Here is a 16,726-nt window from a genome sequence, read left to right as displayed (position 1 = left end):
TAAGGAAAGTGAAACCAATTCTGTCTTCAACACAATTCCAAAGAGCATAGTTCACAAACTATGATAAATACTATTAGTGAAATGAATAGGTTATTATATTCTAATTTTTACATATTCTGATGTTTCCCCCAAGAAGATAATCCTTGAGTTATACAGCTACACTATAGGGCAAAAGAAACATCTACATATCTCTTTAATCCTAGCAAAATAATAAGTGATAGAAACAAGGATATTTATAAAATTCCAAAAACCAGATAATCTGTTCATGTGCCTTACCTTTCTTTTGCGAAGTCTGACCGGATTATCTGTGGGTTCCTGGGTGGCCAGAGTCTCCTTTAAGTGTAAACACTGCATGCCATCTTCTGAGTTGACCTTTGGAAGACATTTGTTTTGATGTTCTAAGAAACCACTCTTCTCTAGGCCATTTTCAGCTGACATTCCATCAGGGCAGGAAGGAGGTTGCAGAAGGCAGCTTCCAGAATCTGCTTTTAATAATGGCAGTCCTCTGCCCTTGTGAGGAATAGCCAAGAACTCATCCTGTACTACACCGCAGGTGTTTCTTTCATGTTCATCTTTAGGGAAGTCAAGTTTTCTTCGTTGCTGAGCAATTACAGCCGAATTAAGCAATTGCTTCTCAGGCACAATATCTTTCACATGTGAAGAGTCACATGCATTTGTTTGGGATGCATCTTTTACTTCACTTAAGCTTATATCATTACAAAGCTCCAGGCTTTTACTTGTAGTGTCAACAGGTTTTTTCCCCCTCTTTTCTTCTACCAGTGCCAAGTCAGCTCCGCCAGCCATTCTCCAGGAGTTACTTTGGTTACCTTCCATGACGGGCAGTGTCTTTACTAAGGAGCCTGCTCCTCTGATAGTATGTTGGTCTGGTATCTTATGTCCTTGCGTAGTTAAAATTTGTTTATCATCTGTAATATAGGGATCGGGATCGGTATCCTCATCAGACACGTGCACTAGTGTTTCCGTGCTGGCCTCCAGAGAAAGAAACTGATCTTCACCTTCGGGGCTGTCATTTTCATCCACCTCCTTTGAAATGTGACCCATTTGCCTCCCAGGAAAGTCTCTCAGCTCTGAGCCATGGCAGCAGTCTGGCAGTGAAACACACTTCTCTTTGCGATCCACATTTAAAGTTGCATCTTTTTCCATACTTGCCTGGGAGCTGTCAGCTACTAGTCCATGATGGCATGCTGGGTTACAATCATCAGAATTAAAAGGCTGCCCCATCCATTGGGTCACATGTTCTTCCCAGCTTCTCTTTCTGATAGCTACAGACATGTCATCGTAGTTTGACAACAGACTGAGAGATACGTTCCATGTGACGCTGAAGGAGATGGAACTTGAGGAGACATTACGTCATATGCGCGGACTGAAGAAGAGAGTGAATTTTATCATTTTGCCACCTATGAAAAAAAATTAAAAATTTATATACAGTTTAGGATAATCATTCTAGAGTCAAAATGTGTCTTGGAAAAGAGAGCGCTTAATCTGTGCTAGGAAAGATTAAGTAAGGGAATTTACAAAGCTTCTTTCAATAGATTTAATGATGTTATTTCTTTAAGAAGTAGCCTAATATTAGAAGAAAACTTCACATGTAATATTTCTGGTCAAAAAACGTTGACAGCATTTGAAAGGCAGGTGGATCGACTGACCTATTAATGAATGAAGACGTAAGTCCTGAGTGTTTGACACTCCATTAAGAACATATTTGCCTTGCAGTACTTAATAGAAATCACCAGAAGAAACTTGTTACTCTAGCTTACATACTTTCCTGCTTTACTTTTGTGAACCCAAGTTCTTACAGAAATCTATTTGTTGCTCGGTTTGAATTGCAGCAATGGCCACCAGGAGCTGCTCATGCAAAATGTGAGCTACAGAGACAGCATGTGTAATGGACTAGTCTGTGAAAGAGCTAATACAGAGGCCAAACTACCAGGATGTATTTACTCCAGGGAGAGACTAAGAAACATGGAATAATCTGGTTTAGCTCCTATTAACACATAATTCATAAGAAAATGGAACACAAACCACTGGCCATGCCTTAGGACAAATACATTTACAGTCATGCTATTACTGCTACTACTAGGTGGCAAGCTCATTTTGTTGAGACGTTAAATAACTTGCCCAAGGTAATACATCCAGGAAGCACGCCAGGATTTACACTAGGCCCAGGTTCTAAGGCCCAAATTTAGATAGCCAACAAACTTTACTGTCTCCATGGCATGAGATTCTACCTGGACCCCTTCCCTCCACATACATTTAGTGTGTATAAAATCTAAACTCCTCAGGCAGGAACTCAGAGAACCAAAAAGAAGATGTGAGTGTGATAAAACAATGGGTACAATTCTTCAGAAACTTCGGTCTCTTTCTTTTTGGCTTCTAAGGAGTTTCGTTTGTATACTTCTATTAGACTTTAGCCATAAAAATTTCAGTAAGCCAGAAAACCAGGCATAAGATAGGGTAGAATATAAATACATTCCAGGTTTCCATCTCCTTTTTGCCTTGAACTATTCAAACCCCTTAGTTCAAGGAAACAGATTATACCAATGTAAACTGAACTTTGCAAAAATGACTAATCCAAATGTTGCCCCAAAATGAAACCAAATTATTGGACCATAAAAGAAAAATCCCATTCAAAAATTAGACACTTCTAGTTTTTCCTCCACACAAGAACTGTCAGCACATAACATGGATTGGCTTATCGATTTCATCCATAAACAAGATTAACTACTACGCTGGTTTTGGGTCACTTCAGTCTATTGAAAAGGATTCTGAGTCCCTACCAAAAACTTCAAGCTATTCTGACTAAGCACTTGCCAGAAAGGTAAATATTCCCATCCTGTGAAGACCAGCAGACTTATTAAGGAATGTACTAGAATTTGGTACCCTAGCCTGACCAAATATCTTTCTGGATACTATCTGGTTCTCTCAAAGGCCTGTGACCATTTGAAAATGGTCAGCATGCACATTTTCCATGTTGGCATTCATTTTGCACTCAAAAGAAAATATAAAGTCCCTGAATTCCATGCATAAGTCATTATAGTGTGGGAGGCTACGGAAAGTGGAAAAAACGCATAGATGCAGGCCAGAAAATTTCTGCTTTCATGGGCAAATTTGGGTTGTAATAGGGCGGTTCTGTTTTAGATGCTTTCTTTTCTTTATTTTTATCCAGTGTAGAAAGAGCAGGCTAACTTAAGAAATGCAAAGTGGTATTACTGTGTCATTCCTAAACCACATTTACATTTAAGTTGAGACTAAATTCTGAATTCGTTTCTTTTACTAAAAAGAAATTGAGTTTTATTAACTCCTTGGGGGACAGATTACATAAAAATTTTGCCCCTAGGACCTTATCATAATATTAGTTTATTTCACTTAACCTTGGCAAATAGGTAAGTGTTTTTATAATGTCAAAGGAAGATAGTTCAACAAGTTCTGAGGCCATCTAGTTGCGAGAAGAGATTGTAAATTAGGTAGATTGAACACAAAACATTAACTCCTGTCCTGCGAATCTAGGTTCTTTGGACATTTCCAAATCATTCTTGTGAATGTACAGTGTCTATATATTTTTAAGACATAAAATTTCATAATTATCATTATGACTAGCATCACTACATTTTGAGTGCTCATTCCATATCCTACAGTCTGATAGATTTTTAAAAAATTTCTCTCTCCAGACTTTCTTATTCACACTTCCTATTTAAATTCTATTTATAAGATTTATAGCTATAACCTGCCTCTACGATCTAAAGGCTGAAGAGTATTAACAAAAAGTAGTGTTGGATTATTATCAATTGCATCTGAGCATACCTCATTTTCTAAATCATCTGAATTGACTGGAACCCATCCTATAGATGGAGAAGTCTTTGTAAAAGACCTGATTTTCCCCATCAGCCTCCTCAGCAGGCTGCTTTCCTTAAAATGATATTTCTAAATACTAGTTATTTTGCAAATTTCAATTTAATATTTTTTGTAATCTTTTTTGTGCAATTCCATTCAGAATGAGCTCAGCAGCTGAGGATTTGGATGAAGGATCTGGAAAAGTATAGGTCATTGCAGGGTGTTGATTTTATGAAGTGAATTTCCATGGGGATTTTTCACTTCTTAAATGCATGTGTTCAAACACCATTGCATTAATATTACAAGAGATTCTATGTACTTCTAATTATGTAGCCATTTTGGAAAATGTTTGTAAAATGTCCAAATTTTCTTTTTGTGATATTAGTGCATAGGGTGTTTAGACACAATTTCAGATTTATTATTTGAGCTAATTTTGTAACACTTAACCATTCCTTGACATAAGCATTTTATGCCATACAGTATTTTAAAGTTAATTGAAATTAAATATAATTTTTTTTTATCATTTTAGAGAGAGGGAGAGAGCACGTGTAGGTTGGGGAGGCAGATGGGGGGAGGGGGAGAAAGAGAGAGAGAGAGAGAGAGAGAGAGAAATCCAAGCAGGCTCCACACTCAGCGTGGAGCCCGATGTGGAGCTCGATCCCATGGCCCTGAGATCATGACCTGAGCAAAAATTGGGAGTCAGACACTCAACCAACTAAGCCATCCAGGTGCCCTGAAATTAAACATTATTACACTAAACAATAACAACAATTGGAGACCTTCTAGTTTGAGAATCACTGACCTATATCTGATATCAAATGATCATGTTCTCCTTTGTACCTGCTTCTGAAATAAACACATACTATGTATTTTGGCCTGGCAATTGTCCTTAGAAAAGAAGAACCTGATGATAATCACCATTGCTCATTCTATAGCCTGAGAGAAGGTGATGCAAATAAGGCACTTGTATCTGAAATCAAGGGTGCAGCATTGAGGAGCTGACAGCAAAGCTACCTGGACAAGTCTTCAATACCTGTTTATTTACTGCCCAGGGGCCACAGACACCCCGCTAAACATTGAGAATATAAACCTAAATAATATATTCTACCTTTCCTAAAGGAACTTAACAATTTTATGGAAGAAACTCACATAAAGAAAAAAAAAATAAGTCCACGCATGGCCACAGATACCATGTAAAGTTTAACATAAAACAGAAGGTCATCAGTTTCTCCCTCCCTGTGTGCCTGCCTGCCTTCCTTCCTTCCTTCCTTCCTTCCTTCCTTCCTTCCTTCCCTCTTCCCTCCCTCCCTCCCTTTCCTGTCCCTTCCTCCCTCCCTCCCTCCTTTCCTCCCTTCCTCCTTTTCCCCTTCCTTCCTCCTCTCTTCTCTTCCTCCCTCCCTTACTTCTTCCCTTCCTTCCTTCCTTATAAATAGTGAGTGGTATGGGGATGGTGTAAATGTTGGATAGTGTTTCTAAAGGAGAAAACTAGAGGAATAAGGCCCTCTGTAGTAAATTTCCTGCCTCCACAACATCCAGATCAAATGGGAGCTGAGGTTCAGAGTTTCACTATTCTAGAATCACCTCCTTCAAAAAGATAGCAGGGGCGACAATAAACTCCAGAGAATTACTAACAACTTGAAAACCCATTTGTCATCTTGGAGGGGGACCACATTTCTCAGGTGCATTCAGAGAAAATTGAGGGGAGAGATGTAACAAATTTGTTTTCAGAAAATTTTGCAGACCCAGGTCTTCAGACACAAGGGAATTCATAAAGTATGCAGTACTACAAGGAATAAAAATAGACCACAGCAGAAAACATTATTGTGAAATTTCAGAGCTTTAGAGTTAAGCAAATGCACATACATGTTATCAGAAAGAGAAAAGAGATTATATATTATGTATTGGGAATCTCGGTGGTGTTGGATTTCTTAATAGAAAAACTGGAAACAAGACAGGCAAATATATCTTCAAAATTCTGATGAGAAATTATTTCTACCATAAAATTATATGAGGAGACTTAAAATATGTCCCCCCTCTTCTCAAGAAGCTACTGTAGGGATAGTTCCACCTAAATAAGAGAATAAATAAAGTGGAAAAGACACGGCAACAAGGGAGTCAGAAATTCAACACAAAGATCAGGGAATGGAATTTTCAGGATGAAATTTATGTAGCAGGCCTAGCAAGCAATCATTTCAAATAAATCCCAAAGTTCTCTACAAGAGATGACTCTAAGGAAAAAACATGGATATAATACATTATATGAGGTATGTGACCACACTGAGAGGGTTTTATAATAAAGTCAGCCAATTTAGGTGGAAGAATTAGTAATAATTACATAGAAAACTAGAAAAATCAGTTATTACCTCCAGGAAAAAGAGATTTAAAAGAAAAGAAATATAGTACACTACTTGGCTTAGCTGTGAATTTTTTGTGTGGCCAAAATAATGCAAGTAGTAAGTACTGACTTAATAAAAAATTATGAAAGCAACTATTTTTTGGAACATAGCATTTTTGTAGGGGATGGGGTTAGAGATGCTGGGAAGAATAGTCTCAGAGAGCTAACTCTTTATTTCCCAAAATAGGAAGTTAACAGATAATGTCTAAAATGGAGAAAAGAAATAGTATAATCATGTTGTTTAGAAATATGGAGGTAATAGGAGAAACAGCTAAAAACAATTAAACTGTGATGATTCGATGTGTTATTTGCTTGAGATAAAGAAAAATTTCTGAATCTCATAAAGCATGTTAAATAATAATCTAAATTTAATCTAAATTTTAATATGTTCTAGAGCAGTGATTTTTTTAAAATTGTTAAATGTTTATATTTTAGAGAGAGAGAGAGAACGTGAATGGGGGAGTGGCAGAGGGAGAGGGGGACAGAAGATCCTAAGTGGGCTCTCTGCTGACAGCAGAAAGCCTGATGCAGGGCTCGAACTCACAAACCATGAGATCACGACCTGAGCAGAAGTCGAACGCTTAACCAACTGAGCCACCCAGGTGCCCCAACATTTGTTTATTTTTGAGAGAAAGACAGATACAGTGGGAGCAGGAGAGGGGTAGAGAGGCAGACACAAAATCCAAAGCAGGCTCCAGGCTCTGAGATGTCAGCTCAGAGCACAATGTGGGGCTCAAACCCATGAACCACGAGATCATGACCTGAGCTGAAGTCAGACGCTTAACGAACTGAGCCACCTCGGCGCCTCTAGAGCAGTGATTTTCAGATTGAGTTGATAGGTAAATATGATTGCAGTTCCTCTACAACACATCCAATAGGGCCAAACTATTCCCTGTATTCCCTTCCCCACTCACAATACTACCCCCTCACAATTACACATATATCTTTTTTCATTCTTTTAGCACAATAAAGGTGCCAGTTTGGGTATTTATTTTGGGCCAATAATGTCATGTAGTTTTCTATAAGATTCTTAGGTGGTATTTTTTTAATGGCCTTCTTCCTCCTTTGACTCTTTTTTTATAATTTTTTTTTTTTTTTAGAGAGAGAGAGACAGACAGACAGGGTGCAACAGGGGAGGGCAGAGAGAAAGGAAGACACAGAATCCAAAGCAGGCTCCAGGCTCTGAGATGTCAGCACAGAGCCTGATGCGGGGCTCGAACCCAAACCATGAGATCATGACCTGAGCCAAAATCGGATGCTTAACTGACTGAGCCACCCAGGCGCTCCCTCCTTTGACCCTTTTAGGAACTTCTGCCATTCAGGACAAATATTCTTGGTAGTCCTCTTAGCTATAGCTCTCTAAAATGTTATCTGAACAGAAGTTTTAAGATACAGAAAACAAGAAGCGCCTGGGTGGCTCAGTTGGTTAAGTGTTCAACTCTTGATCTTGGGTCGGGTCATGATCTCACGGTTCACGAGTTCTAGCCCCACATCCAGCTCTGTGCCGACAGCATGGAGCCTGCTTGGGATATTCTCTCTCTCTCTCTCTCTCTCTCTCTCTCTCTCTCTCTGCCCCTGCCCCACTTGTGCATGCATGCATGCTCTCTCTCTCAAAATAAATAAATAAAAAACATTTAACAAATCTTTAAAATTAAAAATTAAGATATAGAAAATAAGCTGTACATAACCTGAACTGAGTAACTGCATGTGAAAAGAGGAATTCATTACACTATTTTGCAACTTCTCCTGGACATCTCATTCATAGTACTTAGAAAATGACAACTTTCCTGATTCAACCCCTTAAATGTGGGTATCTCATTTTATCCTTTCAGAAACAAATGACGTATATAGACATAAATATATACACATATATAAATAAAAATTTAAAAATTTTAAAATGTATGTATACACACACACACACACACACACACACATATGCATGCACACATGATTGACTTCTGGGTCATTTTTAAATACCTTCACACAGATTCTATGTATTTACTAGAAACTAAAGACATAATACTACTGCCACTTTCTCTTTATTTTTCTACTTTTTCTTTAGATGTCCACAGTTGCTTCTGGTTTCCCTTAGGGTCTTTCATATTAATTACTTACCCCATGTTAAATTGTAGGTCATGTTGTCCTCCGAGTCCTTTTTTGAAAGCATATATAAGAGTGATATCTACCATATAGCATATTCTCAGCTATTGTGGGAAAGAAGAGAAGAAATGAGGGGAATACTCTCCTTTTAATTAAAAGTAGTTTCAACTCTCTAAAATGTACTCTTTAAAGATAAAGAGCGCATCTGAACCAAGAAAAGAACATTGCTACATTGACCTACTTTGTTGCTAATATAAGGGTCAAGTCTGTGAAATGGAGTGCCTGGGAATCTGAAGATCCTATCACGATTTCAAATCTTCAGGTCTCTGAGCCTACTTTCAGGGAGTCACATTTGCAACTAGTAAATGCCCCCAAACCACTTACAAACTGAATCAGACAATTAGAACAGAAGCAACAACACAGACATGATCACAACTTAGTAGAGTTTTTCACTTGTAGGCTCATTAATTTCAAAGTAAATATTGATTACAGTGAGAATTTGCACAGGCCAAAACGAAATTCATTTTCTTGATGAGGCTGTCAAGGAACAAATTATCTAGCAAACCAAGTGGTGCACATTTGGGCATCTTCCTACTGCTCTCCAACTCAATGATAACATGAAGAGGAACGCTTTTCATTGCCAAACTGATGTCTCATATTCAAGATGCTTAGGAGCAGTAAGAAAGCGTAGGCAGATATGACTCTTCTTAATTCCTTCATGTAAATGCATGAACAAAAAGCCAAAAAAGATACCACGTTTTAAAAAAGCATTTCTATGACTCTAGTCAGGGGTTGGGGTAGCCAGATTTTAGTAAAAGATAATTAACGCTTTTCCTTTAAAATATTCATTCTGTCTGATCCAAATCTGACAGGGCTAGTAATAGACTGTGGGAGAGAGAGATCTTTAATAATATGATGTGTGGCTTTATCTCCATATGGTTGGATGCAGATTTTCTTTCTTGAGTAGCAATCTGTGTCCCAATTCTTCACAAAATCATTATCCATCTACTTCCACATATTTTGTCAGATGTTGGAATTTACTCATTATGCCTCTTAGCTGTTTGTGGAAAACAAACTCGTATTGAAACTCTTTATTGGTAAATTGCTTCATGAAGCTTAAAATATTATATATGAGATAGCTACCATGCATTTAGGCTGTCTAGATATCATAAAAAATAGTATATTATAAAATAAACCGCCTATAATGAACCACGCCAGCGGAATAAGTAGTACATTCCTTTTTCCGAAAGACACATCCAAGCTTCCATCAGTTTTGGGCTTTAGAAGAAAACTGAAGAAGCAGGTACCCAATTTAAAAATATTCTTTTAATATTGACCTATTTTTCATGTGTATCTCAGTTTTCCTGAGCTTGGAAAATTTTTTCTTACTCTTAGCTTTCGGGGGCCAAAGATTCCAGGAGTTAAGTAAATGTGAAAATTAACTCTGTCAATTCACTAGAAGTCAGTCCATCATTTAAAAAAAAGCAGATTTCTAAAATTATAAATTATTATTCCTGTGGTGCCCTATTTTTACCTTCAGGTTCCTGCTATGTAATGCAGCCTCAGTCATTTCTTTCCTTCCTTTCCTTCCTTCCTTCTTTCTTTTGCAGGGAGGGGCCCAGATACTGGCAGGGTGTGACTTACTACCACCTTAGAGCTCACGTCAGCCAGGTCTGCTGATTCTCTTAATGTTTTCTTAAGTAACCCACAGGCGATTTGAGGAAATCGTGGAATACTTCATAATATTTTCCTGATATCACGAAGACCTTTTTGAGGATAACTGGTTTCCAAATGATCCCAGAATTAGGAAGATAAAAACAGAGAGGGAGGCAAACCGTAAGAGACTCTTAAATACAGAGAACTGAGGGTTGCTGGAGGGGTGTTGGGTGGGTGGGGGGGGATGGGCTAAATGGGTGATGGGCATTAGGAAGGGCATTTCTTGGGATGAGCACTGGGTGTTATTTGTAAGTGATGAATCACTAAATTCTGCATCTGAAACCATTATTACATTATATGGCAACTAACTTAGATTTAAATAAAATTTAAAAAATAATACATCATGGGGAATAATATTGCATCATGGATGCAGTATTTTCTAGATACATGTATTCTCTTTAGATTTGCCTATTTTTCAAAAGTACACAGTTTTCTCATTGATAGTGTTCCATCATATGCAGAATTCTTTGAGCATCTAGAACTATATCATATCTTAGATGTCTCTGCAAAAAAATTAATGAATAATTAATCATTTGTTTTTGATATTTTTTTTCTACAGAATCCCTTATAACCAAAAAAGAGAGTCTTTGCTCTGAACTTGTTTCTGCTGCAATTTTTCATGCAATAGGAAATAGCTTAGCATTAAATTTGATATCAAGAGCTTGGCTGCTATTTTTTTTTTTTTTTTGAATGGCAAAACAGCATTTCTGTTCACCAAGGGACATGGATTATAAAGCTTTATCATCAGCATGGTGAGATGTGTCTTTGCTTTAAGTGGCCACTTTCTATTTTTAGCTTTGCTATCATTTCTAAGAACCCTCTAACGGTAGACACAGTAATCGCTCACTGTAAATAAGAGATATGGCTACATCGACACAGGTGCTTAGATTGCTAGGTGACAACAGGAGACTGAGATGGCATTCATTCAAATAAGTACGATTTCCATGGAAATCAGGAACATGAAATCATTGGGAATTTAGCTACTTCTGTTACGTCATATCCTGGCAGGGGTTGCTGCCTCTGATGTCAACTTTCCCGTCTGTATTTAATATGTACAATTCTCATTTTCTTTTGTCACCTACGTACAGTTGAACTTGTTTTTATTATCAAATGTTTTTTGGATACAGAATAGGAGGTGCATCGAAAACTTCTGATGGTCACTATCATAGTAACAGTAAAAAAAAGACTCCCATTTCCTAAGCATTTACTATGGGTCAGGTACTGTCCTTACACTATGTCCCTTGGCAATAATAAGCACAAACACTCTAGGAAGTCGTTGCTATCATTGCCCTAATTTTATAGGGAGGAATTTTAGCAGGCCTCAGTCACTAGCTCAAGGTCAAATGCCTATCGGTGGGCAGAAGTTATTATCTCCATTTTTTTGTGAAGGCAATATGGTTAAAGAACCATTTCTTTTTCTTGGTGATTGAGTTACCTAAATGTGTTCTTCAGTTTTCTCACTTGTGTAATGGGAATAATGAAAAATTGTTGAGGGTTAAATAATAAAATTAAGCTAAAATAATAATACTAAGCTAATGATATATGTAGAACACTTAACCCATTGCATACTGCAAGAACTCACTAGATGTTACGGGACGTAATGATGATACTAATGATGATGACGACGATGACGACTCCTTAATTTTTGATTGACCTTAGCTGCAGAATCCATGGCTGAGTAGGAGCTGGAACTATCCCTTGCATTCCCACGCTATTTCAATATAGATGAGCAACTTGGCCAAAACATGAAACACCATGAGTCTTTCTTTCTTGACTAGTTGACCTATGCTTTTTTAAACAAAGATTTATTTAAATCTTTTAAACAAAGATTTGCACTGTGTGCAAAACAATTTGCCCATATAAAATCTCATGTGATGCTCAACATGACCCAGTGATATAAGTGTTTTCATTCTCTGCCACATTTTACTAATAAACAGCAGAAACTCAAAGTAGTTACGGGATGTGCTACAAATCGCAGAACATCAAGTGGCAAAGATGCAAATTAGAGCCAGTTTTCTGACTCTGCCCATGAGTTTTTCAGTTCTCCACCCCATTTAAATAGAGGAAAATGCACTAGTGCTCTGTCACTGGCTTCATGTAACTTTTCATTTTAAACTACTTCTGGATGCTCAAGCTTCCTTCTGGTTTCTAGTGAATTTGTTATGTCATCTTATGAGAATGTTGTTAACCTTTGGCCTCAGGCTCTGATGATTCTTGACAACCTCTTATTTTTCCTCCCCTGTAAAAATTATTCTATCATCACAGGATGTCTGGAAAATTTAAAAAAAAAGTCCCACAATTCCCATTCTTTATCACTGGTGTTTCTTTCCTTTGTTTCCTTGATCCTTCCTATTTATTCCACAAATATTTATTGACAAATAGGTATGGATACCATATGTTAAGTATTTTGTTAATTGCTGAGAATAAAAAGAAACATTAATTGAATTTCTAAACTTGCTTTCATCTTCCTACTCCCTTTCTCTCTCATTTCCATTACAGAACTTATTTTCCCTTTGAATTCCTTCAATTGTATTGCTAAAATACTTTGTTAATTCATTCATATACAAAACATTTTTTACACATATAACTAATACAACAGTTTTTTCTGCCCATCTATCTTAATTAATGAGAACAATCATATGCATGCTGTTTAAATTGTCTCCCCCCCTTTTTTTTTGCATAGGAGTCCTTATTTATTCAAGTTGACTTATATACTCTATATAATCTACTGAATCAAAATCAACAATCTCTTTTTAAAAGTGGTCTCAAGGTCCACACTTTACCTTTATTCCGTTTAATTTAACTAAAAACTAAGTCCATCTATTTCTCAAAACTCTATGAACTGACTACCAATTTAATGCCAAAAGGGAACCATGGAAATAAAAGTTGCATTCCTATAACCACACCAAAGTCAGTCTGGAGTTGGACTTCTTTGTAAACTTGTTTGGTTAAAGTTGTAGGCATATGGGGCTTACTGTTCACATGGGGGAGGAAGGTACAACAGTCATGCCAACTCCTTCAAATCCAGAGGTTTTTACTTTTTCCTCATCCTCTTTAAATTCTCATGTACAATTATTGACATTTCTCTATTTTGATAATAAAATTCTCCGATCCAGGACTAGGTCATCTCTTCGGAAACCTGTTGTACTGTAATGATTTCTACAGAAAGATTCTCATTGTAAGATAATACACCATTCATTTTCCAAGAAGAAACACGTAAGAGAAAAATAAAAGATTAATTTAAAATGTCCCCAATTTAAACTTGTTTAAAGCCAGTAAGACCCAATCCTCTATGGGTGAGATTAAAGCTTACCTAAGGTCTTTGTAGTGAGGTGGATGCTGTGGGCAGGTTTAAATGGGGTCAGGAAAATCGGCCTTTTAAATTATAATATCCTTAAGAAAAATATAAACTGATGCATTCTTTTTTGCTAGGCTCCCTGCTAATCATGCAGTCAGTTGTATAAGCTACTGCTTTACTGAATGTATTCCTCATTCCAATGATGTGCAGTATGGTGACACCAAAAGTGTTGAATGGCGTATCTTTTAAGTGTAATAACATCAGGAAATTCGATCTGGTTCATAAAAATGGAAAAGAAAGGATCAGGACATACATTCCCTCCAAGAAATGGCATGTAGTCGAAATGACATATATTAGTTTTATAAGAAAGTTTCTTGCCTTGGAGAGTGCAGCGTTCAGCTTGCATGGCACCATGTACTGTCACATATGAAGTATGATACAGCTTAAGTAGCCAACTCTCTCATTTCACACTGCTCTGCTCAGACACTTATTTATATACTGTAAGAAATTCTACATTCTACAACTAAAGGACCTTGTAGAAGGCTCAGAGGAGATGTATGAACCAATTAAAGGATTGAAAATAAGCCATACAAGGCAAGATGAAAGCAAGTGGGCTTTATTTGGCCCACAAACGTACACTTATGTTTTCATATGTCCATTTAGGTTTTCCATGTTTCCACAGAGGAAAAACCCATAAAACTGGAAATAGGCTAGAGCAATAGAGATTTAGGTTAGATAAAAGAAAGAATGTCTGGGTGCATGAGGTCCTTAGACCGGTTCTGATGTGGGGAATAAAAGCCCTGATCATTGCTGGTTGGGATAGATTTGTTATGATACCATTTGAATACGAGGACATGAATCGGACAACTCCTTCCTAGCCCTATGCTTTTAAGAAACATCAGTTTAATATTAGTATAATTATTAACATATGGATTTTCTTAGCATAAATAGGAAATATAACAAAATTGTCACCAAGTTACTCCATTGAAGGGTTAAAGGCATAAAAACTTTTGCATTTGAGAAAAGTTCATTACTTAGTGAATTTGATTCTTTTTTTTTTTAAGCCATGATTTTTTCCCCCTCCTGGGTGGCAGTTTTAGGACTTTTTTATTTTTTAAAGAGGTGCTATAAGATTCTGTCTAAAAGTAGCCTTCTCCTGGACATATTTCATACTTCACTCTGCATAATTATTATTACTTGAGAAGGTGATGTAGTGTAAAGATATCTGAATTACGAAGCAGGGTTCCTCTGTTATCTCTTCCACTAGCTCGCAGTATGACCTTGGACAGGTCATGTTTGAATGTCATTCCTCAGCTGTCTTGTGGAAACCTCAGGACAGTGCTTCAAGAAGTGATCTCTTATGAGATCTTTCCTTCCTTGAAATTCTTTTGGATTAGGAATTCAAATTGTGAATTATTAAGAATTATGAATTCTTTTCAATTACGATCATGAAATCATAATTTAGGTAAGTCAGCATTTTATTTTTAACATGCTTAACAATAGATTTTTTTTAATACTTAAAGGTAATAACATATCTTAATTTGTTAATGAATAGTTAAAATTCACCAAGATAATTCATTCTAGCATAGAATTCAGTAAGTTAGCTAATGCAACAAATGGTCACCTTGTACTGTGTGAAAGTTTAGAATTAAAACACTTGATTTCTTATGATCCAACTGTCAAATGGCTCTCATCTTTCATTTGTTACGTTTGGTGGTCATTTAATTGATTTGGAGATACGCCTGAATATTTATTCCCTTCACATGCCATCCCACATTGTTTCTTTAAAATAATTATTTTCATTTTTCAATCTTCGGAAATATAAATGTAACAGGATGCTATGCATTGCAAGTCCATTTTATTTCAGTCATTGCTAGATTTCTTACTTCATATAGTACAGGCTTAAACATTTAAGATACCTTAAAGAGACTACAGCCCCACAGAAATCTAATTTTATGATTATATGAATTATGAATACATGAATACATGCTTGGTTTTTCATATGACTGTAGTGATTTCCAGCTGCCTTAAAATGATAATAACGAATGTCATTGTCATTCAGATTTATTTTAATTATTCACAAATATTCACACAAATATGACCTAGGCAGTGAATCTAGGAAAGTCCTTATAAACTAAGTCCAACTCTAACAATTAAAGTGTTTGAAAGTCAGATTAAATACTATTTAGGATAGAAATAATTTTTGAAGTTTCGTGTGTTTACCTGTTTCTTAATGAAACATTTAAGTTGTACACTAACAGCTTGAGCTGTGGTTGAAACCGGTTTGGGGAACTACTGAGGAGTCTAATCTTAATATGTTTACATGCCACAGAATATTCTCTGGAGATACATCATCAAGAAAAGTCAGTCTGGTGCTATCTACTCTCCCTGTTGGCAAAAGAAGGGAAGATAAAAAGAAATCACTTACCCCTCACACTTAAGTGTGAGAATATGTATTTGTTTTGCATTGTGCCATCTAACAGGAAACCTGGTCTTATTCATCAAAAAGTTAAGAGAAAAAGGGATTAAAATAAACTCTTCGTTCATGGAGGAAAAGAGTAAAATCTCTGTGGAGCCTGTTTTAGAATTGACATTGTGCTAAAACAATTTGACTCACAGTTCCTCCTCACTAAACATTTTCCACTTCTAACTTCACAGCTGAGCTCCACAACTTAGGAAATCACCACGCAGTGCAAGATGCTAGCCTTTCTGTCAAACTTTCTGCCTCTTCAAAGATTGCCTCGACATACAAAGACAGAGAGTCCACAGCGTCTTACCTAGACAACGAGGAGCTGAAACGCCCAGGCATGACATTGTTCAACGCTCAGGCTAGGCAAGAAGTCCGTCCCCGTTAGTTCCTCCAAAATATAAGTTCACGTTTTCGTGGTTGAGATCATGGCTCTATTCTAAGCAGTTTTACGCAGTGTGTGATTCTAACAAAAACACCCTCTGCAGCTGGAGGGAGCCTCAGTTAAAGCAGGAGTCTGTCAAGGCGTTCCTAGTGACTTCTGTCCACTAAATTCAGACTGATGTTTTGCGAAAGGGGCCTCCACAAGCAGGCCCAGATTGCCTGGGAAGCATTTCCTGCCTCTGAGCAGTGCATGTGAGAAAGAGTGCACGAAGCAGAGGGAGGGGGGCCGAGCACAGCCCGCCTGGGCGTTTTAGGAGTTCTGATTTTACACAGAACTGAAGTGAGTTTGTCAAAGCTCTTGAGGTGATTAGCTGGAGAGTCATAAAGTCGTAGAGCTTTCTCTATCCCACACTGCTGATGAATAAAAAAAAAAAAAAAAAAAGGAAAGAAAACAGTTTTTTCCTTTCTCTACAGCATTTCCACTATATTAAATGCATGTGCACAACTTAATCCA

General features: G+C 37.1%; 1 protein-coding gene across 7 annotated transcripts in view; it reads right to left on the bottom strand.

The window, feature by feature from the left end:
• The window catches only part of DLC1 (DLC1 Rho GTPase activating protein), a 563,102-nt gene that overhangs the window by 411,088 nt on the left and 135,288 nt on the right, over positions 1 to 16,726 (bottom strand). For 2 of the 7 annotated variants that reach the window (XM_040490111.1, XM_040490112.1), the window contains one exon: positions 277 to 1,418. In XM_040490111.1, coding sequence (XP_040346045.1) covers positions 277 to 1,293 — 1,017 coding nt within the window. In that variant the 5' untranslated portion in view covers positions 1,294 to 1,418. Of the gene's footprint in view, positions 1 to 276; positions 1,419 to 13,376; positions 13,636 to 16,138; positions 16,648 to 16,726 lie in introns of those variants that run through there. The other 5 variants (XM_040490120.1, XM_040490113.1, XM_040490108.1 and 2 more) reach the window with 5 other exon arrangements.

This window comes from Herpailurus yagouaroundi, unplaced genomic scaffold, assembly GCF_014898765.1.
Source record: "Herpailurus yagouaroundi ecotype Mexico unplaced genomic scaffold, PumYag 181, whole genome shotgun sequence".
NCBI lineage: Eukaryota > Metazoa > Chordata > Mammalia > Carnivora > Felidae > Herpailurus > Herpailurus yagouaroundi.
Note: the sequence above shows the minus strand (reverse complement) of the source record. Positions and strands in the feature narration are given on the sequence as shown.